This window comes from Polypterus senegalus, chromosome 10 (assembly GCF_016835505.1).
Source record: "Polypterus senegalus isolate Bchr_013 chromosome 10, ASM1683550v1, whole genome shotgun sequence".
Lineage (NCBI taxonomy): Eukaryota > Metazoa > Chordata > Cladistia > Polypteriformes > Polypteridae > Polypterus > Polypterus senegalus.
In genome coordinates, this window is record NC_053163.1 from 141,456,382 (window position 1) to 141,484,012 (window position 27,631).

Sequence of the window (27,631 nt, forward strand, 5' to 3'; positions counted from 1 at the left end):
CAGCACAATGCAATGGTGGCTATTTCTGATACCTAACTGTTCCAGCACTCTTGGTTTGAATCACATCACGTCCTTTTCAGAGTCCACACATTATCTCCATGCATATTTGTGCTTTCCTTCTATAGACATGCTGATTGAAGTTGAAGTTAAATGGGCACTAAATAGTGGCCCATGTGTGTTTGTGGCTATGGATGTGTGCATGAGTGAGTGGGCTCTGCGATGAACTGGCACTCTGGGCAGGACTCTTTCCTGCCTTACACCTCTTTTTGCCAGGACATGCTTCAGATTCCAGTCACTCCAAAATGGATTAATTAGGTATGAGTACGTTGTGTTATGTAAATACTGATAGGTTAAGGAATTTATGAATAAATGAACTGGAAACTTTATACTTCACAGTACCATGTTTGAGCAACCAAGCTATCAAAGACTGTCCCAGCGGGTTAGAAGCCAGGCACTGACAGGGTAGCAGTTCATCTAGGCTACACCTGTTTTCAGTTTTTTTATTTTTTAATGCAAATTATTTTTGGTAAGCATGGTGGCTTAGCAAGTTAGGGACACTGTCTGAAAGTTGAAAGGTTTTTTTTCGTTTTTTTTGCTCCTTGATATAGATTGGCCTTTGAATATGACCACTGGAACAGGTGGTCTTCTCCTCCATGCATGGAAAAATAGCAGAGACTAAACAATAAGACAGTGACCTGCCTGGTAGCCTACTATTGGGTTACATTTTTTCGCCAACATTTACATTTGTACTTGTGTGTAATAAATAAATGTTTAATTTTCTCCTGCCTTTTCTGATATTCTATTCTGTTTCCTGGGGTTACAAAATGTAAAAGGGGAAAAAGAAGGGCACCGTATTGAACAGTACAGTAATCAATCCTGATGTTATGGTGAGAGTGTGGGATTTGGAGACATTTTGGTCAGGTCTACATAATCGGAATAGGGTTACCCTATGTCCCTACCATAACAAAACAAGTTTAAATTTTGAATGTTTTTGCTGAGTTTGCGTGTTCTCCCCATGGAACCTATGTGTTTTCCAGTTATTTTAGTTTCCTCCCACATCCCAAAGAAATATAGGTTTGGTTTAACTAAGATTTTAAATTGGCCCGTTATGGGTGAGTATACCCTGCATTTCCACTAGGATTGATTCTTGCTTTGTTCCCAAGGTGCTGAGATATACTTCATCCTCATGCAACTACATATTCCTTTTCATGGTTTACGTTTCCAACATATTTTATATTATATTATATTATATTTTTTATTCCCTCCAAGAGTTAGAACATTAGAACACTCTAGACGAGAACAGGCCATTCAGCCCAACAAAGCTTGCCAGTCCTATCCACTTGTTTCCTCCAAGAAAACATCAAGTCGAGTTTTGAAAGTCCCTAACGTCTTACTGTCTACCACACTACTTGGTAGCGTATTCCAAGTGTCTATCATTCTTTGTGTAAAGAAAAACTTCCTAATGTTTGGGCGAAATTTACCCTTAACAAGTTTCCAACTGTGTCCCCGTGTTCTTGATGAGCTCATTTTAAAATACAAGTCTCGATCCACTGTACTAATTCCCTTCATAATTTTAAACACTTCAATCATGTCACCTCTTAATCTTCTTTTGCTTAAACTGTAAAGGCTCGGCTCTTTTAATCTTTCCTCATAATTCAACCCCTGTAGCCCTGGAATCAGCCTAGTCGCTCTTCTCTGGACCTTTTCTAGTGCTGCTATGTCCTTTTTGTATTCTGGAGACCAAAACTGCACACAGTATTCAAGATGAGGCATCACCAGTGCGTTATAAAGGTTGAGCATGTAATGACATGATTACTGTTACTGTGAATAATATAGGCCATATGAAACACAAGTGTTTTGGCAGCTACTTTACCAATGAGCCAGCTGTCATGTTCAGCACCAGCAGCAGACCGATTGGTCAGTGGTACTTTGCCTCAAAATACTTGAATCATGAATTGACCCATGGCACCGAGTTACAATGTTTGCCAACTTTATCTGGGCAAGAATTGTGTGTTAATGGGCTGTAACTGCTTATGGTTAAGTCATTCTCACTAGTTGCTCTTATTGCTATGTGAGTGCTGTATTTGCCATGATTACGTTGGGAAAACCGGACACTGTGCCATATTTCCTTTTTATGTTGGCATGTGCAACCAGACCATACGTAAACTGAATGTAGTACCTCGTCAGTCATTTGTGGCTTCCTGCACAACAAACATGATGGAGTTGAAGCCTTGTTGGGATATTCCTGATCTGTAGGTCACTTCCCTGTGGTCACCAGAAAGCCAACTGTTGTTAAAACATCATCATGTACAAAAAAATCTGACCAGTGTCTAAAAGATAGTTTCCTTATATATTACCATTTCTGTAGTCTTCAAGCAGCGCCAGACAAGCCATGTTGGCTCAAACCTTTAGGCTATAACTAGGCAAAAGGGCATTATATGTATAGCTTTCTGTATGCAGGAAGTGTATCACACCTATGTTTTTACTGTGCTTTGGTTTCTAATCTTTAGAAGTGACAATAGATAGCCTACACTGACAAAAAAAATTCTTCAGTGCAAACATGCAGCATTAAAATGGAATTAAAATAGAGTTTATACATCATATTCATCACTTTTGATGTTTGTCACAGTAGCAAGCATTGCAATAATGGTCCAGTGATATAAATTATTATATGCGTGAGTTGTCATTCACTTGGTTTGGCTGCATTTCCTTAGTTGATTTAGGGGTGTTAGTTCCCAGTTTCTCTGAAATGGGTGGGTCAGAGTTTCCAAAAAATATATGCAAACTTTTTCTTGTCAAATTTTCTTTTATAAATTCCAACTTGTTGCTTGGATAGCTCCATACCCACATTTCAAGCCTCTTTTTGTGCGTATGTAGGATTTATAAATCTGACATCCAGTTAACTTGTCCATAAAATAACTTAATTGCATCACATATTCTAGCCTTTCTTGCTTCTTCTTTCATCTCACTTTCACTTAGATTTACGTATTTAATTGACACATTTATCTAAAATCACTTGCATATCATAAGTACACATGGCGGTTGTTTCCGTGGGTCAAATAATGAATGCGTGAGGATTTGTCTGATGGCCTTGTAGTTTAGAGTCCAGTCCCTTACTCACAGGGCCATAGTAAGGAGACCATTTAGTTAATTCACCTGTTTTTTTGGTTAGGTGATAGATAGCTACATAGTCTTACTATCTTACTCATTTAAATTAAAATTTAATATTTTCACTTCATCTGCATCACAATGTTTTTTCATTTCACATTCCCATGTGTGAAGAACTATTTATTGGGTTCTGTCTTAATTGTGCTTTCTGTTTATTTCTACCTCTGTTCCCGAGCATGTTATTCACTATTTAAAGAAAAGAATTGTGCTAAGGCAACTTCGTCATTGCCTTTTGGGTGTTTTGACAACTCCTTTCTTTCTCTTTTTTCTCCTCTTTCATTTTCTTCTTTCTTTCTTTGCACCTTAATTTGTTTTTTGTTTTGTTTTTGATGCAGAGAAGTACACCCAGCCCAGTGCCCCAATCCAGAGATTCTGGCTCACAAGACAAATTGGTAGGAGTTGTTGGACAACTTGGTAGCAACGCTATGGCACAGAAGACTCCTCACACACCTACCTCAGGTAACATTGGCAAGGGCTGCCTGACCTAAAGACAAGTAACTGCTGATTAAATTGTTGTTTTTTAAGTAACCTAAATAGAAGGATTACTAGTCTTTGTCATCTTAATTATTTTCTACACCTACAGGGTATTCTGTCTCCTCCTCTGGTTCTGTCATGTTGAATGGATCGCATTCTGGCTCTGGATTTTTTTCAATGGATCAGAGCTCCTTGGATAACTCGCCTGTATCCCGTGATTCTTCACCTCATACTCCATCATTTATATTAATGCATGCACGTGGCTCAGGACAATCTTCTCCCAGCAGTCCTAGAGTGACTGTTGGTAACCTTGGCAGCCTTTGCACAGGAGGGGTTTTGCAGTATGCTGATGGACCTCCTCGCATCATTCCCGAAGGAGGAAAACGAGAGCTCGCTTTGGATGCTGAGGGTTTAGAATGTGACGCCAAGCGGAAAAATTTCTTCTCTTCAGGAATGAAGCAGACCCACACTGCAAAGCAAGGGCCCCCTGGAAGCACATGTAGAGGAGACATCCCAGATGTGAAAAAGCGGAGCAAGAAGAAACGCAGCTCCTCCAGTAACTATTCCACTGGGAGCTCTCCAAAGAGAAAGCCCCATTTGGGAATTGGCCATTCTTCCGGATCGCCACTGAATATCAGTTCTATGGTGAGTAAAACAGTCACACCTTGTACCATGAAATACCTGGTCCCAAAATAGTCGCATGTTACCTTTTTCCTTTTTTCAGAAGTTGAATTTGCTTTAATGTACTTTATTAATCCCTGAAGGGATATTATCTTTTGCATGAAGTTTGGGGGTCAGAGCGCAGTATCAGCCATTGTACAATACTCTAGCAATTTTTAGGTTAACAGTCCAGTGGAGTAGTATCCTTTCAGGCAGTGTCAGGATCTGAACCGGCAATCTTCTAGATACCACCACAGGTCCTTGGCTACAGAGCCACCGCTCCGCTCAGTAATTTACATGAAAAATATAAAATCATTTGGTTAGTGTGCATTTCAGAGTAATTTATAAGACTAGAAACTGAGATAAACACTGCCATCTAAGCACATAACATTAGCTATGGCCAGAAGGTGAAGTTTATTGTAATGAGCACATAGTAAAATTCAATTCTTACTTGCATGTTTCCCACAAACAGTAGTACAATACCAACAACAGTCAAAAAAAGCATGAATGCAACATTACCTGTTGAATACAACATATTGTACACAGTGCCTTACAAAAATATCCAAGCCCTTAACTAGTTCTCTAATATTTCTCGTTTACAAATCCTACACTGAAATTTTATTTATACTTGACAACTGTTTGTGACAATTTTATTTTGAAGCTTTGAAAGTCCAGAATAGTTATTGCTATGTGATAAAAAAATCTTGTGCAAATAAGAAAACAAAATGTTTTTGGTATTTATTCTACCCATTTTAATATTGTGTAAAGACACTTTTTGCAGAAATAACAGCTTTAAATCTTTCCAGTTAAGTATATTCCAGCATTGCAACACTGTTCAGAGTGATTTTGGCATATTCCAGAGTTTTATTCAAGGTCAATCAGGTTAGTCAGATGACTTTTATGAAACCCATTTTTCATTTTTGAATTGAGATCAGAGCTTTGACAGTTCCAATTTAGGACATTTCCTCAAATCCTTAATGAACAATGTTTTCAGTGTGGTGGGGCACATTATCGTTCTGAAAGAGTCCATTTCTTTCAAGGCATTCCATTGCCTTGAAGGAGTGCATATATTCTACAACAATCTTTGGGTAGGTGCCACGTAATGTCCACTTGAATGCCTGAACCCAAGCTTTCCCAGCAGAATATTGCAGAGAGCATTACACTGCCTCCACTTGCGTCTTCCTTTAGTGCATCCTACTGCCATCTCATCCCCAGGTAAACAATGCACACATACTCTGCTGTCCACATGATCTAGAAGAAAGTGTGATTCATCAGACCAGGTCACCTCCTTTCATTGCTCCGTGTTCTAGTTCTGACATTCACATGCCCATTGTTTTCGCGGTCAACAGTGGACTGGGTTAGCGTGGCCACCTTTAATTTTTTGAGGCAAGCTGTGATGCTCTGTGTTTTTCAGCTGTTTTTGCTACAGTAGTGCTTCCGTGAGCTCAAATCAAACTGGCTAGCATTCTCTCTCTCTCTCAAAGCTCATCAATGAGCCTTGGACACCAATGACCCTGCTGCTTCTTTGTACCACTAACCACTGCATGCTGGTAGCACCCCACAAGGCCTTCCATTTTGGGGATATCCTGACTCAGTCATCTACCCATCACAATTTGGCCCTTGTCAGAGTCGCTCAGATCTATTTGCTTGCCCATTTTCCCTGCTACCTACGCATCACCTGACTGTTCACTTGCTGCCTAATATATCCCATCCTTTGATGGGTGCTATTATGACGAGATAGCCAATGTTGTTCCATTCACATGGCAATAGTTTTAATGTTGTGGCTGATTAGTGTATGTATAAATATAAATAAAGAAATGATCATGCATTTTTCATTATGAGTGAACGCTAAACACTAAGAATATAGCAGGTAGTACTAAAGTGAAATGGTTTTCACTGCCTCACAACTCCAGGAGTATATTGAGTATAATTAACTGTAATCATTTACCACTACCTACTTAAAGCACTTTACGTAGACAGCGGGGAATCACTTTAACCACCACCAATGTGTGGCATCCACACAGGCAATGCTTTGGCAGCCATTTCTTCCATCAGTATGCTCACCACACGTTAGCTATTAGGTGATGAAGGGATGAGAGAGATAGTTAGCCAGTAAGGAACAGAGGATGATTAGTGGACCTGAATGACCAGGCCATGGTGGGCAATGTACTCTTTTTGAAAAATGCCCAGAAATCTTTTCTTAGTTTTACATCTCATCCAAAGGACTGTGTCAGTTTTTTCAATATAATGTCCCCATTCCAACACTGGGAGTTTGAGATTTGCACATAGACCACAGGGTAACCGCTCTCTGCTTGCATCACCAGCACGTCTTCCAGTAGCAACCCTAGCCTTTTACTAGATGGTCTCCCATCCAGTTACTGGCTGGGCCCAGGCAGGCATCGTTTTAGGTGATTACCTTTTCAGAAGTTCAACTGGTTTAGAGGTCCTAATTCAGAGCTTTGTAGATTAGCAGTAAACTCTTGGTGAATACTGTCAAAGTCTGTGCCATTCTTAAAACAAATGGCATGGACCTAAAATTTCAAAAGTACAATGTTTTTTCTTATCCAACTTACCATTATCTGCATGAAAGCTGTTACAGCTTCAAATTGTAGAAGAAAATACTTAACTCATACTACTTTGAAATAGACATGAAAAACATTTTCATACTTGTTTAATTCACAGTAGTGGTAGAAGAATAGGAAACCATCCCTAGACATGATGACAATTTTTTGCAGGGTTCACTCAAATACACACCAACAAAGTGTATTTAGAATCTCCCATTAAAACAACATATGTATTTGGAATGCAAGTATTAAACCTGAGTAGCAGGAAAAAACCCTTGCAGACTTGACAAGAACATGCAGACACATGGACAGTGAATGGGACCTCATGTATAACGCCTTGCGTAGAATTCACACTAAAATATGGCATACAGACAAAACTAGAAATTTAGTTTTTATATATGTCGACGTGAGTGTGGAAACGGGGGTACACAACATTTTTGTGCATATGCCCAATTTATACATGAAGCTCAAGGTGTGGAATTTGAAGCAGGGACAGTGGATTTTTGAGGACACTACTACAGGGTGCACCAGATTAAACTAATTATAAATAAAGAGGACATTGACAAAAGGAGAACCTGATATAATCCGACAGAGAGTGGCCAAACTCAGAAGCCCTCTGATTGATTTGTCATACTGATTGGTTCTTCTTTGCACTACAATGGCTGGAATGCATTGATTAAGTGCACTCAGTTATTATGTGTTTATTGTTTTTGGTGTATGCAGGTTAATAACATCAACCAGCCTTTGGAAATTGCAGCCATCTCATCCCCTGAGACCTCTATGAAGAATTCTCCCATTCCAGATTTGGATCAGCCCCCTGTCCTGAAGCGGGAAAGGCCATTGGATATTAATGGGACCACACGCTATTCCTCAACGATGAGTTCTGATGAGGAAGAGCGTGACTGCCAGGAGGAGAGCGCCAGCATGCGGTAACCTATGATTTCTACTTTCTAGGCTCTGAAGAATCAGGGGGTGGATGAGATCATCAGTGTTGCAGAATATGAAGTCTATAAGACTACGGATTTAATGCCGTGTGTCTGCACTCTGTGTAACCTTCCTACATTCAAAAAATGTATGTTTTTGTACTGCTAACTGAAAATGGATGTTTGGACAATAGGGTCTTACTAGACCTGTTAGGGTTAGAGGTGGCATGTTTTTCCAGACTCCTCTTCACCCCAATATATACAGTACATCTTGATAAAAAAAATCAGACATGCACTATGAATAGCCTGTTTGTGACTTCACTGAGGAAGCATGCTTTATGTGAGCTCAGTGACACAAGATGCATCTTAGCTAAGGCTTAGCTTGATACAAAATGGAACGGAGAAGCAGACATTACATTCACCTGAAGTTTATTCTTCTTGTAATGAATGGATTGTAGCAGTAGACATTTACAAATTGCAGTGAATTTCCGCCTGTTATGAATATTTTGGAATATTTTCAGACATTCTTTTTTTTTTTTTAATGAGGTCAGGAATAGCCGCAGTTGTAAAACTTTTTGGTGAAGTAGTTAGTACTACTTCAAGTTGCAGATCTCGATATACATACAGAGTACCATTTAACAAAATGTATGTAGATGTTGTCAGTTTGTTATAATTGCAGCCAATGTACAGCCCAGGATTTACATACACATATTTACTTCACAAAGAGAAGTAGTTATGGAAAACTGTAGACAGGACTGTTGAAATTATTCTTTAAATTGATGTTAGTTAGGTAAGACTTAAACAAAGAAATCTTAAAATCCTGAATTAAACAAAAATCACAATTTGAGATCCTATTAGGGATCATGTATACTAACTGTGCAAATCCAAAGGATCAGTTCATAGAAGTTAGATTTCAGATGGTAAAAAAGAACCATCAATAAGTATTTGGTCCTTGTTTTTAAACTGTTGATGATTATGGCAGTTGTAATCATGGTGAGGAGGGTGAGGCACTTTTATTGATCCAGGGCAGGAAAGTAAACAGGGGATTTACCATTTTTTTACAAATTCAGAATTATTATATATTCTGTTTAAGGCCACCACTGAGATTTGGTAGGAACATATGGTGAGGAAGAGGACTTTAAACTACATGCTCTGGTGGTTGTAACCAAGTAGATCTTGACTGATCTTGTAAGAGCCAGAAAGAACAGTGTCAATGTTTGAAACTTGTATTGTAGATTTGTGTATAGCGCATATTGACATCAAGGATACTGGATATATATATCTTATTGATTTAGGAGCTACTTGTCATAGCTGTATTGAAATATACAGTGTTGTACAGTCTAGTCTAACTCTTTTAGGGATATTTTTTTTCTATTTTGGCCCAAGGCTGAATATATTTTCCAGAAAACTCAGTTTTCTGAAAAGCACACAAAGCAGTGGTTTGACATGCAAATCAACATCAAATATTTATGTCACTGTGTTTTATGTTCCATGAGCTTCTACACTATGTGAATTCACATACCTATTACATAGCCTAGTCCTGCAAGATATGATAATGTTTGAAGCAGCCAATGGCATGCATTGCCACTTGTAGAATGTGTTAGACTAGTTTCACTGTTTCAAGCATCTGTTGCTGCATACTATGACCTACTGCTAGCAAAGAGAGTCGAACTGTAATGTAACAGCAGGTTTTTGTCAATGTTTATAGCTTATTACCACACTTTTCCCCTGATTGTTGACTAATGTTGATATCCACCTCAACCCTATTTGTCGACATAAGACAACACCCGCCCTAAAAGAGTAAATGCCTGTGTTAAAGGGAAGGCTTTTACTGGGGACTTTTCTATTTATCTCAGCTATTTTTTCCACTTGGTGCATAACCTTTGTTTTGAACTCTGAACAAGTAATATGCAAGACAAAATATTCTATTACACATTAAAGGCTGCAAACCGTGATTAATCAGTTTGTTGCCACCAATATTTTCAGATTTTGCACTTGTGAGTGTTTAAGTATATGAATATAGTTCACGTAATGTAGCCAGTAAAAAAAAAGCACCACTGGATTTGGATTTTGCATTTGCTATTTGCTGTGTGCTTTTAGGACATAAGAATTCTTACTACTTGAACTTGCCCTCAGTAAAATGAGCAAAAGCACTGAGTAATACCTATAATGTCCTATACAACAGGTTTCACTACAGTTGCATTCAGTAGTTTTTCAATATTGACAGGAGTGGCATTTGGGTGACACATGTAATAACCTATTCAACCTTTGGTCCAAAAGCATCCAGAAGTGTTTGTAGATGCCTAGAGGCCCTGGCAAATTGCTCGGCTCTTTTTAAGACAGTTGGAAGAACATTGTGACAGGTACAACGTGTGCTGCGTTTGAATCAGTTCAAAGGGTGATAGTCTCATTTCCAGCCGCTTCTTTATAAGCCCGTGGACCTTCTACTCTGGGTTATGGTAGGCAGTGGCAGCAACTGACCACGTCTTAATTTGATCTAGACAAATTTTTCTGCTGATGCTGGGTCCAGACTTCTTGGAATTTGAAGAAGGAGGTATTTTAGCAATTTGTGATCATGGTACGTCTCTCTCCCTCTCTCTCTCTCTCTCTCTCTTTCTCTTTCTCTTTCTCTGTCTTCCCCTGATGATCACATGAGTCCATTCAGGGAAAGGCTGGACAAGGAAGCATCCTCAGTGGAGTATTTTCTTGTTAGATTAAAGCATGTGAAAGCCTGATTTCTCCATAGAATCAACTAGTGTCAACCTGTGGTATCTGTTTTTATCTTTATATTTTCTTAAAATAACAATTTAAAAAAAGTATATTTGTAAAGCACTTAAACTGTATTCAGTATAAGAAATGTGCTTTGTACATTATTATGAAGTAAAGCTGTGTGATTGTATCTATTGCCCCAGAGACTGTTGAGCAGCACATACATTTTAGTCATTAAAACTTAACCTCGCCTATAAAATAAACAAGAACGAGGATGTAAGACATGAGACATCGCCATCTTAAACCATCACAGATATTGAGAGAATGTGCCAACTCCACAAAATCTGGAAATTAATTTACTTTTGTATGGGTGGTAATGGATTGGATTTAAAAACACAAACACCTTGGGTGTGCTACTTGGACTTGTTTCCAATTCCCATAACAGTGGTACAGAAAATACATTTGTGGCAGAGGGATTGATGCTAAAAATAAAATGAAATTAGGTGGTCGCATTCAAATTCTGCCTGTAAACAACCACCTAATCTGGAAAAGTACTCATGGTTTTTCACTTTTAAATTGTTGATAGGATTATTACAACTCTTTTTGCATATTAGCATTATTGAGGAGGTGTATTGAAACTGCATATTGCAAAACTGAATAAGCTGTATAAAGTGAGAGACATTGGTGGTAGAAAAATCACTCAGTTAATGGGACTTGTATTTTACACTGTTTAGTTATGTTACGCCCTATCACTATAACTGTCCAAAACATTCAACTATCCACATGCTCAGAAAAGAACATCACAGTAAAAGAGAAGTGTAATACTGTTATCAAAACTATACTGTATCTTTAACAGTGAAGCTAACTGTTAAGGTTAGATTATGCCAGTCAATTAAAGGAAAAATATCAGTACAATTATTGGTATCTATATCTTAAAAACGTAAACCCATTCATCGTTATCAGAATCGCACCTCAACAATATATATACCAGGTGCTAAATTAACCATATACAGTATCTTCATCAAAAAATATTCCACAAATGAAGTGGCCTCGTGATAAAAGCTCTAAACTTTCCACCATGTTATAATATAAACAGAAGCAACAGTATCAAAGGAAATAGTTTCAAAAGAAAATAAATCAAAAGAAAAATCAACCCCACATGTTATTGCTGTGAAAGGAGGACTTGTTGCAAAATACAGATATTATATAGCTCGAGTTCCAGAATGAGCCAAAGGGGACTACCGATCCTCAACTGTAGAGTGTACCTCCCGATCCACAATAGGACAGATCAATCAATCAATGTCCTCGCTTCTGTAGCAGAAGAATTCACTCCATTTATTACTCCCATTCCTACATGTTTTGGAACAGGCCTGGTTCCTTTATCAAGGATATGATGTGCACCCCCTACACAGTTGGTACATTCCAGTGCAATCAGACGGAGTATGGCACGTGTTGCTGTTACTTCCTTTTTTCAGATCACCATCTGTGAATCTACACATCAATCCAGGATTGGCTACCACTTTGTGGCCAGAATACACCCACGATCCAATAGCCCTTCTCTGGTGGTAAATAAGCTTGTCAGAAAATGTATGGTTAATTTATAAATGAAAATCCACCAAAGCCACACACACAATTCAGTAAAGCAAATGATTTCTCATTTACAATTAGTAAACAATAAAATTTTAAGTTATACAGGTTCCTGTCTTTTTTCTTTGAGTGGCTTTATAGTTCTTAAATAAGATACCAGATTGTCTTCATGTCTCATGTTGATCTGTCTGATTAGTCACAGACTAAAATACTATCTTTTTTATTTAAAACCCTGCATCCTTTTCCGTAAATGTATTGCTGCTTGAGTTTACATTGAACTATTCACTGCTGAAAACAGATCTGCTCAAATAAATCTCTTGTTTTATTCTTCTTTTATTTTTGACAGCACTAGTTGAGAAAAGAGCAGAATACAGAACTAGCACATCATAACAGATTCATAGTCAGACAAGTACAATTTGCTGTTTCTGTAGTTTTATAGATAAAGCTTTCACTGTTGATATTCAGGGCTGGTTCTTTACCAGTCATTTGGAATTTTGAAAGAAAAAAAAAACCCAGCAACATAGAAATTAACAAGGTAAGATAAATCAGCACAAATAATGATCAGATCAGGGTTTGAAGGCATCCTTCTGGCACATTGTATGAACCACACTATTTTGTCACCACAAAATCAGTTAGCCATGCACAATTTGTTAGCAATATTTCACAAACACCAGTTTTACTTATAAAATACGTTGTGACCAGATCTCTTTAGAGATCAGATACAGAGAATTGCATACTTGAAAACAGTTGAGTTGAAATAATTGCAATAAAGTAAATACATGTTTTTTTTTCCTATAAAATCTATTTTATTGCTTTTTCTGTTTATTCAATGTCCCTTTTTTGTTCATCTTTGTCAAGGATGCCAATACTGTATCGGTTCCTTTGATGGTGGAGTTTCTTGTTGCACACTTGTGGTGAAGTTTGCCTGTTGCTTGATCTGTTTGGGGTGCTGGTGTCTGGAGATACAATGATGTGAAAAAGTAAGTACACCCTCTTTTAATTCTGTGATTTTACATATCAGGAAATAACTAACAATGATCTAGTCCTCAGCAGAGATTTTTGAAAAGCCAAGTCAAAGTCCAGACCTAAGCCCTATTGAGATTCTATGGTAGGAGATTAGGAGAGCTATGCTTCAATGAATGGCATTAGACGTTAATAAACAGAAGCAGTGTTGTAAGGAGAATTGAGCCAAAATTCCTCCAGTACAGTTTAACATAGTCAGAAAATTATTATTTCAAGCTATTACTGCTAAAGGTAATTCCGACAGCTGCAAATTAAAGTGGTGGGCTTGTTTTTTTTTTTCTCACATGGCTGCTACATGTTGCTTTGTTTTTTAATGTTGTTACCTTATTTTTTTAATGTCAAGTAAAGTCTGTTTGGAGTTGTTTGTAACATGAAGTTAGACTTCAAGAGGACTAGATGATTTGTTAGTTATTTTCTGATGTGTAAAACCAGAGAATTGAAAGAGGGGTGCTTACTTTTTCACATGATTGTATTTTGATTGTAAGTAACTGATGATCAAGCAATTTTTCTTGTAGGTCAGATGTCTCCTTTATCTGCAGAACTTCTCGATTTGTTTTGCTGGACAGCCTACCTTCTCAAGCACTCATGTTCGCTTCAAGTTCAATTGGTAGCATTTCTTCAGCCTGCTTGTTCTCTTTGTCTCTTACAGCTCCTTATCTTATTCTGCTGTTGTGCCTAAAACTAACTGAAACTCTCTTTAAAGCACGTGTATCCAGTCTTCTGGTTGGACTACATGTTTTTCGATGTCATTTTCTAAAGTTTCTGACTGGTCATAAACTTTGTCACTCAGCAAGATGCCGCATTTAAAATTCATACTGTTTACTGTCCATTCAGGAGAATTCCTTCACTTATCTAAATTTAACTGAATTCTTAAGAAAATTGCAACTGTGCCTAGGATTTCAAGCTTACAGTTGGTTGTATGCTGGTGAATAAGTCATTTTTTTCTCCACTATGAATATTATAATAAAAATACTTTTGCTAATTATGACTTAGGTGATTTCTACTTTGAATGTTTTAAGAAAAAAAGTAAATTCTCTCTAAAACCACAATATCTTGACATGATTTTGATTGTCTGATAAATCCATTAATCACTAAATAGGGCCTGTGCTATTACTGAATTTTCTGTGAATTGGTTCGAACTCACATAGGGGTGCTATCATACTGCATATTCAAACAGTTGTATAAGTGTTTTTGAACAAAAAAAAAAAAACATCATGGAAAGCCATGCCTGTCTGTCCTGGCTTATTTACACCATTTATTCAATAATGCCCCTTTCCCCTATTTTTCTTTTTATGTGAGACGTAATTTCCACCTTCATACCACTTAAAAATCTGTTCTGTCTTTTGGGAGAGAGATGCTTATTTAAACTTGTGCAATTTGTAAACACTGGAATGTTAAATCCATCTTCCTCATTGCTTCAAATTTTAAGCATCAGGGTTTATTTTCATTGTTTAACATTTAGCTTTTCTTTTTGAAGCAGCAATGAAGTTAATGGGCACTAACGCAAAAATTTAATGACTGGTGTTTACAAGCTTAAGTAATTAAAACACTACACTGACATCATTTAAGTTAAATATCACTCACATACTACTGTTAAGCACAAGAGAAACATATCCATTTATCCAACATAGCTGGTTCCTGCCTTGCCTCTGAAGCTGCTGGGTTATCCTGAAATTCAAGGTAACCTTGACTTATCTTGGGCTGGTTTGAGGATTTTACATTGCAGATTGTTCCAGCTAAAAAAAAAAAAAGATTTAATAATCTTCCTGTTGAATCAGCTCTAAATAGACAGGGCCCATTTGATAATTAAAGCCCACATTGGGTAAAGTCAGTATATCTTGCAACCATCATCCGTCCAAAGCACTAAAACACAGCAAACATGAAATAGACAATATGTCTTCAGTTTTCTAGGGTGTAGTGTGTTGTATTTGTTTTGATTGACACATGCAATTGAAAATTCTATTGTACACTATAAATGTGACAATAATTCTTGAGCATATTGAACAAACCAATATTTGAAAAGTGCTCTGTCAAAATAAATTGAATGAGTATCCCATAGTGGTGGGTATGAAGACTAGCTGCTATCTCACAGCTCCAGAATTCTGGGTTCAAATACTGATCCTTGCACAAACTGTGTGCAGTTTGCATGTTCTTCCATGCTTCCAATTTGCTGCCCACATCCCAAAAATATGCATTTAGTTAATTGATGACTCTACGTTGTCCCCATGTGAGTGTGCCTAATGACAGCTGACCCTTCCTGCCTTACACCCAGGCCTGCAGAAGTTAGCCTTGGTTTCCATGAGTTCGATGTGAAATAGACAAATTTAATACTGTAATTATTGGGTGGATGGGTAGAATCCTATACTAAACATAGCAAATAGTCTCCCAACTAAAATTCTTAATTGGAACATGGACTAGTAAGCAAAAGTCATAATTCCTGATTTGACCTCTCTTTGTAAGCAAAATTTTGTAGCCGAAAAAAATGGTACGAGGCAGATTTGAATCTTTTTGTGAGTTCTGAATCCAAAACACTTTCTGCCACATGGAAAGATCTTTTTTTTGTGGCAGACACAGCAGGACTGATATTTCAAAAACACTTTTTTTTTCTTTTTTTTTCCAGAATTGAAAGGAAGATTGCAACAATTTCTCTAGAAAACTGTGACAGCCCTGTGAAGCCAGGTGATATTGATAAAGGTAAGAGCTTGGGAAGACTAAAAGTCAGGCCTTATTATTTTATATTAGAAGAGCCTTTGTTTCCCATTTACATTTCTTGCAATTTTACTATAGCGTTTAATAAAGTTCTTGTGTTTATACTACAACCCTTTAACCTTATAAACATACAGTACTCTACAAGTATATGACGGAAAGTGATAGAAAGTAGTTTTACTACTGAGCAGCAAATATAAGCACAATGAAGTCTTGGAACTTGGCAGAAATTCATGAATTTACACCTGAAAGGGGGAAAAAAATCTAATTTGAAAATCTTTCTTGTATGCCTTTCTGTGTGCTCCAGTCAGTTTTAACTATTGTCAATTTACCAGCAGTCCAGTTGTTCATCATTGCTTAAAATATGAAACCAATGTAGGGCACATTTCAAGTTAGAGAAGCTCTTGTGTTGCTGCTATATATGATAATCTCCTTTTCAACCTTCACAAACCTATTCAGTATTTAATCAATTAAAAAGCTAGGAAGTAAGAGATTTATAGAGATTTATATTTGCATCCAATAAAAAATTATACTTCCAGTTTAACTTTCCATTTACACTCTTATTCATCCTATATACAAATTAGAAGTTTTGCTGAAAGAAACCTACCCAATTTTCAACATCTTATGCCCTTATCTATCCTAGAGGCAATACTGGTTAGTCTTGATGAAAACTCAGACAGCATTTCAATAATATGTAAAAAATATTTAAAGAATCTACTGTTCAGTGATCCAAGGCAACAACTGGAAAAGGTCATTTCAATTAGCATCTCAAAAAAGAAGTGGAAGTCAGTCGTACATAGAATACACTATAGTTCTATATACAGAAAGCAGTCCATAATTTAACTGAAAATCTTTCATTAAATCACATATATTTTGTTTTAAAGTGTGCCCAAGATGCCACCTGCGAGCATTGCTGTCTAACTTCAGTATCAGTAGGCCATATGCTTTAGGAATGTACTAAATTAAGATAATTTTGGAAAGAAATCTGAGCCTTGGTGTCACAATCACCCATAATGCATTAAAAGAGATATTTGGTATACACCCGAAAGGCATTAGTGTATAGGGAGAAATCAATTACATTATCCTATACCTCAGTACTAGTGCCTTGACTTCCCTTGCTTAACTGAAAGAAGCCAAACCCACCTTCTGTAACTCTGCAAGTAAGTGACGTTATCTCAAATTAGAAAAAAAATCTAATTCTCTTTATTAAGGATATGTCAAAAACTTCACAACATGGCAAAAATTCATTAATATAAGTTTAGAATAAGCTTGTCGGACCTTCTACTGATTCTTTTGTAGTATTGTTTTATTACATTAAAAAAAAAAAAAGGGTTGGGCGGGATGTTTGTACTCTGGTCTCGAGTGAGGGTTGACCCTTGTTTTATATTTTTTCTTTGTATTTCTATTTTTGTTTTGTTTACTCTGAATTGATTTTGAGGTTTATCGATGCATCTGTTATGTGGTTATTGATTGTTTGAGTAATTTGCTGTTGTAATGTTTTGCTTTTACAAAATTTTAATGAAAAAATCATAACCTTCAGAAAGCTGTCTGCACAGTTTACATGTATGCAAGAGAGTTCATTACATGCCTTTTTTGCATGTTTGCTAATTCATTAAAGGAAAATTTACCTTTTATATGTTTTCACACCACTTTGCTAGATTAATTTTTTAAATTTGCTTTTATTCCCATTCACCAACCAATGATGTGTGCGTAAGACTGATTGGTGACTGATCTAGATGTAGACATCCTGTAGGCGAATGTGCTCTCGGATTGTCTGGAACCCTGTTAAGGGTTGATTCCCACCCAACATTTAATGCTGCCACAGTAGACACTAACTCACTGCAACCCTGACTTGGATAAGCTCATTAGAAAATGAATGGATGAATGTTATGGTTTTGCATCTATGGTATTCAGTTACATAGACATTTACAGTGCTGTTAGGTGACTTTTAGGTGTTTTGTGTGCTATCAACAAAAACTTATTTGTTAACTAAAATAAAAATAAAACTACCTTGAGAAATATAAAAATTACACTAATACAAAATATGTAACACCAAAGCCAAATAAATACAGTAGGACTTAAGAAAATTAAAGTTTTTCAAATTCAACTTTACGTATCTTATTAAAAGGGAAAAAAATGCAAAATAAATGTGCTTTGTTTCTTGCATCCATCCATCCTCTTCCGATTATCTGAGGTCGGGTCACGGGGGCAGCAGCTTGAGCAGAGATGCCCAGACTTCCCTCTCCCCAGACAATTCTCCTAGCTCTTCCGGGAGAATCCCGAGGCGTTCCCAGGCCAGCCAGGACACACAGTCCCTCCAGCGTGTCCTGGGTCTTCCCCGGGGCCTCCTCCCGGTTGGATGTGCCCGGAACACCTCATCAGGGACGCGTCCAGGAGGCATCCTGATCAGATGCCCAAGCCACCTTATCTGACTCCTCTCGATGTGGAGGAGCAGCGGCTCTACTCTGAGCCCCTCCCGGATGACTGAGCTTCTCACCCTATCTTTAAGGGAAAACCCAGACACCCTGCGGAGGAAACTTATTTCGGCCGCTTGTATTCGCGATCTCGTTCTTTCGGTCACTACACATAGCTCATGATCATAGGTGAGGGTAGGAATGTAGATCGACGGGTAAACTGAGAGCTTTGCCTCAGCTCCTTTTTCACCACGACAGACCAATGCAGAGCCCGAATTACTGTGGACGCCGCACCAATCCACCTGTCGATCTCACGCTCCATTCTTCCCTAACTTGTGAACAAGACCCCAAGATACTTGAACTCCTCCACTTGGGGCAGGATCTCGCTCCTAACTCTGAGAGGGCACTCCACCCTTTTCTGGCTGACGACCATGGTCTTGGATTTGGAGGTGCTGATTCCCATCCTAGCCGCTTCACACTCAGCTGCAAACTGATTCAGAGAGAGCTGAAGATCATGGCCTGATGAAGCAAACAGGACAACATCATCTGCAAAAAGCAGTGACCCAATCCTGAGTCAACCAAACCGGACCCCCTAAACACCCTGGCTGCGCCTAGAATTTCTGTCCATAAACGTTATGAACAGAATCGGTGACAAAGGGTAGCCCTGGCGGAGTCCAACTCTCACTGGAAACAGGTTCGACTTCCGGCAATGTGGACCAAGCTCTGACACCGGTTGTACAGGGACCGAACAGCCCTTATCAGGGGGTCTGGTACCCCATACTCGGAGTACATCCCCCACAAAATTCCCTGAGGGACACGGTCGAACACCTTTTCCAAGTCCACAAAACACATGTAGACTGGTTGGGCAAACTCCCCTGGACCCTGCTAATGGTGTAGAGCTGGTCCACTGTCCCGCGACCAGGACGAAAACCACACTGTTCCTCCTGAATCAGAGGTTCGACTATCCGACGGACCCTCCTCTCCAGAACCCATGAATAGACTTTTCCATGGAGGCTGAGGAGTGTGATCCCTCTGTAGTTGGAACTCACCCTCCGGTCCCCTTTCTTAAATAGGGGGACCACCACCCCGGTCTGCCAATCCAGAGGCACTGTCCCCGATGTCCATGCGATGTTGCAGAGACGTGTCAACCAAGACAGTCCTACAACATCCAGAGCCTTGAGGAACTCTGGGCGTATCTTATCCACACCCAGGACCCTGCCACCAAGGAGTTTTTTAACCACCTCGGTGACCTCAGTCCCAGAGATGGGGGAGCCCACCTCCGAGTCCCCAGGCTCTGCTTCCTCATTGGAAGGCATGTTAGTGGGATTGAGGAGGTCTTCGAAGTACTCCCCCCACCGACCCACAACGTCACAAGTCAAGGTCAGCAGCGCACCATCCCCACCATATACAGTGTTGGCACTGCTTCCCCCTCCTGAGATGCCGGGCAGTGGACCAGAATCCCCTTGAAACCGTCCGAAAGTTGTTCTCCATGGCCTCCCCAAACTCCTCCCACGCCCAAGTTTTTGCCTCGGCAACCACCAAACCCACATTCCGCTTGGCCAGACGGTACCTATTGGCTGCCTCAAGAGTTCCACAGGACAAAGCGTCCGGTAGGACTCCTTCTTCAGCTTGACGGCATCCCTCACCGCCGGTGTCCACCAACGAGTTTGGGGATTGCCGCCATGACAGGCACTGACCACCTTATGGCCACAGCTCTGGTCAGCCGCCTCAACAACAGAGACACAGAACATGGCCCATTCGGACTCGATGTCCCCCACCTCCCTCGGGACATGGTCGAAGTTCTGCTGGAGGTGTGAGTTGAAGCTACTTCTGACAGGGGACTCTGCCAGGTGTTCCCAGCAGAACCTCACAACACGTTTGGGCCTACCAGGCCTGACTGGCATCCTCCCCCACCATCGAAGCCTACTCACCACCAGGTGGTGATCATTTGAAAGCTCCGCCCCTCTCTTCACCCGAGTGTCTAAGATATGTGGCCGCAAGTCCAATGACATGACCACAAAGTTGATCATCGAACTGAGGCTTAGGGTGTCCTGGTGCCAAGTGCACATATGAACACCGCTATGCTTGAACATGGTGTTCGTTATGGACAATTCGTGATGAGCACAGAAGTCCAATAACAAAACACCGCTCGGGTTCAGATCGGGGGGGCCATTCCTCCCAATCACGCCCTTCCAGGTCTCACTGTCATTGCCCATGTGAGCATTGAAGTCTCCCGGCAGTACAAGGGAGTCCCCAGAAGGTATGCCTTCTAGCACCCCCTCCAGGAACTCTAAAAAGGACGGGGTACCCCAAACTGCAGTTCGGCGCATACGCACAAACAACAGTCAGGACTATAGTAAGTGTGGTTGCACTGGACTTGTCCAAGGCGCCCACATGACAACACTATTGTAATCATGCATGGTGTATTTAAAGCTGCTAATGCGTTTTAATTCCGTATATATTAATTGTGGTCATTCACTATATATGGTACCCCAGATGAATTATCATTGTGAATCAAATTTTAATTTATTAAACTTAAGAGTGAGTCTGCAGTTTATTTGACAGTTTATTTGCCCTGATAGTTGCATTCAGCGGGTGTGCTCATGTTTCACTCAATTGCAACATTTTTTCCTAGCAACTGTCACCAGTCATAACAGATAACAACAGCACTTTTCGAGCCAAACATATATGAATAGGCTTTTTGATAAATGATTGTGAGAAACATGTGCTGTGGATATACAGTGCATCCGGAAAGTATTCACAGCACATCACTTTTTCCACATTTTGTTATGTTACATCCTTATTCCAAAATGGATTAAATTTGTTTTTTTCCTCAGAATTCTACGCACAACACCCCATAATGACAACGTGAAAAACGTTTACTTGAGGTTTTTGCAAATGTATTAAAATTAAAAAAATTGAGAAAGCACATGTACATAAGTATTCACAGCCTTTGCCATGAAGCTCATCCTGTTTCCCTTGATCTTCCTTGAGATGTTTCTGCAGCTTAATTGGAGTCCACCTGTGGTAAATTCAGTTGATTGGACATGATTTGGAAAGGCACACACCTGTCTATATAAGGTGCCACAGTTGACAGTTCATGTCAGATCACAAACCAAGCATGAAGTCAAAGCAATTGTCTGTAGACCTCCGAGACAGGTTTGTCTCAAGGCACAAATCAGGAAAGGTTACAGAAAAATTTCTGCTGCTTTTGAAGGTCCCAATGAGCACAGTGGCCTCCATCATCCGTAAGTGTAAGAAGTTCGAAACCACCAGGACTCTTCCTAGAGCTGGCCGGCCATCTAAACTGAGCGATCGGGGGAGAAGGGCCTTGGTCAGGGAGGTGACCAAGAACCCGATGGTCACTCTGTCAGAGCTCCAGAGGTCCTCTGTGGAGAGAGGAGAACCTTCCAGAAGGACAACCATCTCTACAGCAATCCACCCTTCAGGCCTGTATGTTAGAGTGGCCAGACGGAAGCCACTCCTTAGTAAAAGGCACATGGCATCCCGCCTGGAGTTTGCCAAAGGCACCTGAAGAACTCTCAGACCATGAGAAACAAAATTCTCTGGTCTGATGAGACAAAGATTGAACTCTTTGGTGTGAATGGCAGGCGTCACGTTTGGAGGAAACCAGGCAACGCTCGTCACCAGGCCAGTGCCATCCCTACAGTGAAGCATGGTGGTGGCAGCATCATGCTGTGGGGGGCAGGAACTGGGAGACTAGTCAGGATAAAGGGAAAGATGACTGCAGCAATGTACAGAGACATCCTGGATGAAAATCTGCTCCAGAGCTCTTGACCTCAGACTGGGGCGACGGTTCATCTTTCATCAGGACGACCCTAAGCACACAGCCAAGATATCAAAGGAGTGACTTCAGGACAACTCTGTGAATGTCCTTGAGTGGCCCAGCCAGAGCCCAGACTTGAATCCGATTGAACATCTCTGGAGAGATCTTAAAATGGCTGTGCACTGACGCTTCCCATCCAACTTGATGGAGCTTGAGAGGTGCTGCAAAGAGGAATGGGCGAAACTGGCCCAGGATAGGTGTGCCAAGCTTGTGGCATCATATTCAATAAGATTTGAGCCTGCAATTGCTGCCAAAGGTGCATCGACAAAGTATTGAGCAAACAAAGGCTGTGAATACTTATGTACATGTGACTCCTCAGTTTTTTTTATTTTTAATAAATTTGTAAAATCCTCAAGTAAACTTTTTTCACATTGTCATTATGGGGTGTTGTGTGTAGAATTCTGAGAAAAAAATTAATTTAATCCATTTTGGAATAAGGCTGTAACATAACAAAATGTGGAAAAAGTGATGCACTGTGAATACTTTCCGAATGCACTGTATTTGTGATTTTCTCACTTTTCCAGATTGGTAGACACATGCGTCGATACTCCCTGGAAGTTTTATTGATCGGCAAATGTCTTCCAAGCCTTTGCAATTGTGCACAAATTTTAAAGCACATTATTAACAAACTTTAAATCTATAGTATGCAAATGCCTGCACATAAATCATTCTTTACTTCATTAAGTGTTTGTCCACAAAGTATACTTTATCTGTTGCCTGTGTACAGTATCTGAAACAGCCCTGAACCTGCAAGTAGTGTGCACCCATCCTTTATTTCTTAGTTTAGAGTTCTGCATACTCTGCACACAAGTCTGGATAGTTAATGTCACTTAATCATCGTCATCACCAGTTTAACAGACATTTTCATACATCAAATGACTATCGGAGAATATGACAGATCATTTTTTTTTTTTTGCCAATGTGGGTATGAGACCCTATGCTGTGACCCCCAAAGTTCATGTGACAATTTCCCCTCGGGGGGATTAACAAAGTGTATAAAAAAAAAAAAGAAGAAAATGTTCTGTCTGTAAGTGTTTAACCTATGTAAATAAAATCGTAAACTGTTTGCCAATCATTCAAAAATGAAGCGATTTTCACGTAATGTGTGTTGCTGTTGGTCCAACTTAAAATAAAGTCTATGTGGCACTTTTGGAAGTGGGATTGTAATGAAAAAAATACCATTCCAAAATGGGCATAAAGTGTCGCCAACCCCTTAAGGAGCAAAGTTATTTTCTTAGAATACCTTAAAAGACTTTTAAAAACCCCAAAACACTCTTCTTATTGAGTGGAAAAATTATATATACATACTAGCTGATTACCTAGTGGCTTCGCTCACTGAGTGCAAGGAAAAAAAATAAAATGTATTATATAAATTATTAAACAGTAAAACATTAACATGTAAGAAGTAAAGATACAATGAGCAGTACTGGAGTGCTTTTGGGTAAAGTACATTTTAAAGGTGCTATAACACAACAGGTAAGTAGCGCTAACAGCAGCTTAAATGTATTTGGATCATCTCTCGGTAACCGATCCCTTGTGAAAGGCGCTACATGACCGTTGTGGTTTAGAAATTACATTTTCTATGCAATCCTGCAAATTTCTGCCTGACAACCTTGCACTAACCTTGCCCGTGATTTAAGCTAACCTTCCTTCTAGCAAAGACAGTTCAATTAAAACATGACGGCAAGTTCTGTCACCGTTTGCAGTTGCTTACTGCTCTCAACCCCTCCCTGCTAACAGAAGTCGACATCCGCCCTGAAAGAATTAAATATATCCACTGGTATTATTTGTAACATGTAGCCCTGCAGCAAAGTCTGTAAGTCCCACCCCCAATATAAGATACTTTCCGTAGTCCATAGATTCAGTTATTCAATAAGACATCCAGTTTGTTACTATGGAATTAAATGTATATTTGTTAAACCACACTAAATCTAAAAATACAAAGAAGTAGCATTCATGGCTCCAATCCAACAAGAGGTTATGGCAATTATGGAATCAATATAGCAAATTCTCAACTCATGAGAATGCAGAAATTGATAGCGAAGTAGCGGAGAGGTCGGATGGGACAACCAGCAATGACAAAAGGCCCAACATTAAAAAACACAAATATTTACTTTCTTACCTTAACCCATCATTGTATAGGAAAAACTCTCAAATCAAAATAAATGTATTGTTTGCTGCATATAGCCGAAAGGCAAGAATCACACAAATTTGACAACCCATGTAACTACTGTCATGAAAATATTTTTTAGAGTCTTGGAGAAGAATGATGCCCAAATGTCAAGTGTTCATGCTAAACTATTTGTTTGTTTGTTCAAAACATTTCATGAAGTCAGTGTTACATAGTAACAGAGAGAGAACAATTATCTTCTGTTTCTGGAATTATTTATTTTACAAGTTGGACTTGATTTAATACTCAACCAGAAATTCAAACTTAAGTAGATGTTAGTATTCAAAAATAAGAACTGAAGTAGAAAAAAAGTGAGTTTTTATCTATAATAATAAAAGGCAAAGCCCTCACTGACTGACTGACTCACTCACTCACTCACTCACTGACTCATCACTAATTCTCCAACTTCCCATGTAGGTAGAAGGCTGAAATTTGACAGGCTTATTCCTTACAGCTTACTTACAAAAGTTAAGCAGGTTTCATTTCAAAATTCTACACGTAACGGTCGACAACGTCCACCATGTTGAACTTTCTTATTTATGGTCCCATCTTCACGAAATTTGGTAGGCGGCTTCCCTGCGCTAACCGAAACCAATGTACTTACTTATTTCGATGGTATGACGCCAGTGTCGGCCACCATATTGAACTTTCCACCGTCACCAATTTTCAAACTTCCCGTGCAGGTAGAAGGCAGACCCCATCTTCACGAAATTTGGTAGGTGGCTTCCCTGCGCTAACCAAAACCGATGTACGTACTTATTTCGGTGGTATGACGCCACTGTCAGCCGCCATATTGAGTTTTCCAAACGTCACTAATTCTCCATTTTCCCGTGTAGGTAGAAGGCTGAAATTTTGTACTTATTTCGGTGGTATGACGCCACTGTCAGCAGCCATATTGAACTTTTCAACGTCACTAATTCTCCAACTTCCCGTGTAGGTAGAAGGCTGAAATTTGGCAGGCTCATTCCTTACAGCTTACTTACAAAAGGTAAGCAGGTTTCATTTCTAAATTCTACGTGTAATGGTCATAACGGTCAACAATGTCCGCCATGTTGAACTTTCTTATTTATGGCCCCATCTTCTCGAAATTTGGTAGGCGGCTTCCCTGAACTAACCGAAACCAATGTACGTACTTGTTTCGGTGGTATGATGCCACTGTCGGCCGCCATATTGAACTTTTCAACAGTCTTTGTTACTTATGGGTCCATCTTCAAGAAATTTGGTACACGGGTTCCCAACGCTAACTGAATCCTACATACGTACATATATATGTCCATAGCCTGCACCTCGGTCACCGTGTGAGGCGGCGTTGGGTCCCCCATCCCAACGCCTCCCACGTTGTTGGCTGCCTGCCTATATAAGGCCGTCCGTCGCTCCAGTCTCTACATTCCCTTCCTTGCCTCGTCCACGGATTCACGTCTCCCTACTGATAACTACAGCCTTTTTGTTTAATCCACGGCTTCTCCACTGTTTTATTTTTTGTTTATTACAATTATAGTTATTGTGTAGGTATTTTAGACTTACTTTACATTGCTCAGGTACCCATTTCCTTTATCGTTCCAACCCCTATTACCATGTCTATCGAGATAATTACTATCGATCAAAGAACTGTCACTTACCGAGTGGTTTCCATGCCCGGAGACGGCACCTGCCTTTTCCATTCTCTTTGTTACATATTGCACGGCCATATCAGGCTCACTCTTGATATCCGGAGGAACATTGTGTCTTATGTATTGAATGACTGGGACTGGTTCAAGGTGTGGACGGATGACAGTACAGGAGATAATTATACTACACAGGAGCACTAGAAGAGTGAAATACTTAAGTCCTTAACCTACGGTTCTGCATGTGAGTTGATGGCTGCCACTGAATTGTTCAGTTGTCGCTTTCAAGTTTACCGAAATGGCCAAATATTTTACACCTTTCGACAACCGCCAATGCCTCTTAAACATCTTAGATTGACAGGTGACGATTTCAGTAGTGGACACTTTGATGTTTATGAATGTTTAAACTCTCAAAAGCTGGATGTGATTTTATCGATGAAACCGGTTGTGTGCTTACAATGCTTAACAGATGCTGAATGTCTCTTCAACACAACAAATCCTGCAAATACTGTCGTAATTCAAACAAACCATGAAACTCAAACCGATTATGACAGCAGCAATCCAAGCTGTGAGATTTGAGACAAGATTACTGTTCACATGGCCAACTGTAAGTTACATGCTCAAGAGTAAGCTCAGCGCACAGCTTGGTCATGTTACAACCGGAGGGCTGAACTGACAACATGGTATACAAAGAGATCCTTAACAAATAAATACTGGCATATTTTCCCTCAGTTTAAAAAGGTTTACTTTTCTTCTTAATAAAAATTTTAATGCAGTACTTCGCCGCTGCGAAGCACGGGTATTTTGCTATTAACTAATATATTTAAAATAATTTTGAAAGTAAAATAAAAATAAAAATTAAGCTAAACTCCTTGCTGTCTAATCCTGTTTTCACAGGTGGAAACCCTTCAGGTCGGAAAGTAAGCAACCATGAGATCAGCTCATCCACCTCTAGCAGCAGCAAATGGAAATCAACTTTCTCCCCAATCTCCGATCCTAAGCAGCCTAACTCTGAGACAGTTCGTCAAGGCAGCTCTCCTTTTGGGGGTCGCTATGGCAGTATGGACTCAGAATCTGACCATAAGCAGCAGCTCAGGAAGCTGATGACATCTGTAGGGGCTGGTGATGCCTCAGGGGGTGCTGCTGGAGGAGGTGCAGTTCCCAACTCCTCTGGTCTCCTAATAAATGGCTCGGCCTACTCAGGGCAGTTACAGAGCCCCAGCTTGAACCCCAACCCATTCCGCAGACAAGCAGAAGTCCAGGGGATCGATGTAGGGAGCCGCAATGCCCATGAACAGCCACAGGGTCTGAGTGGCTTGGGAAAGGTGAAGTCAAGAGAGTGGGACACTGGAAAAAGCCAGACGCAAAACCTTTTTATTTCGGCTACTGTCTCGGTGGCAACTGGAGATATCCTGAGTAGTAAAGGGGGACCCCCACCAGCTTCAACATCATCTGGAGTGTCTGTGGGTGCCCCACATGCTTACTTGGGTCCCCAGTTTCCCTTGGGTAGCTCGTCAGTGTTGCAGTCTCTGTTCGGGGCACAGTCCCCTACAGCAGGAGGGCAGAGGATGGTGAATGGCCACACAGCGATGGGATCCTTCGCTGGCTCTGGACTCTCTGGGGGAGCAGCTGGAGGTAGGTTTTTGGTGATGAGGGGAGGGGAAGCTCTGTGATTTTTGGTTTCTTAATGGATGGAATTTTGAAAAGGTTATAGTTTTAAAAATTGGTACAGGTAGGTGTTTGCTAGATTTCTCTTTCTATAAATCTTAGATAGGGGAATTT

General features: G+C 39.8%; 1 protein-coding gene across 4 annotated transcripts in view; it reads left to right on the plus strand.

The window, feature by feature from the left end:
* dot1l (DOT1-like histone H3K79 methyltransferase) overlaps positions 1-27,631 on the plus strand; it is a 137,366-nt gene that overhangs the window by 102,108 nt on the left and 7,627 nt on the right. For all 4 annotated transcript variants that reach the window (XM_039766896.1, XM_039766897.1, XM_039766899.1 and 1 more), the window contains 5 exons: positions 3,504-3,627; positions 3,752-4,287; positions 7,590-7,795; positions 15,729-15,802; positions 26,747-27,484. In XM_039766896.1, coding sequence (XP_039622830.1) covers positions 3,504-3,627; positions 3,752-4,287; positions 7,590-7,795; positions 15,729-15,802; positions 26,747-27,484 — 1,678 coding nt within the window. The remainder of the gene's footprint in view (positions 1-3,503; positions 3,628-3,751; positions 4,288-7,589; positions 7,796-15,728; positions 15,803-26,746; positions 27,485-27,631) is intronic.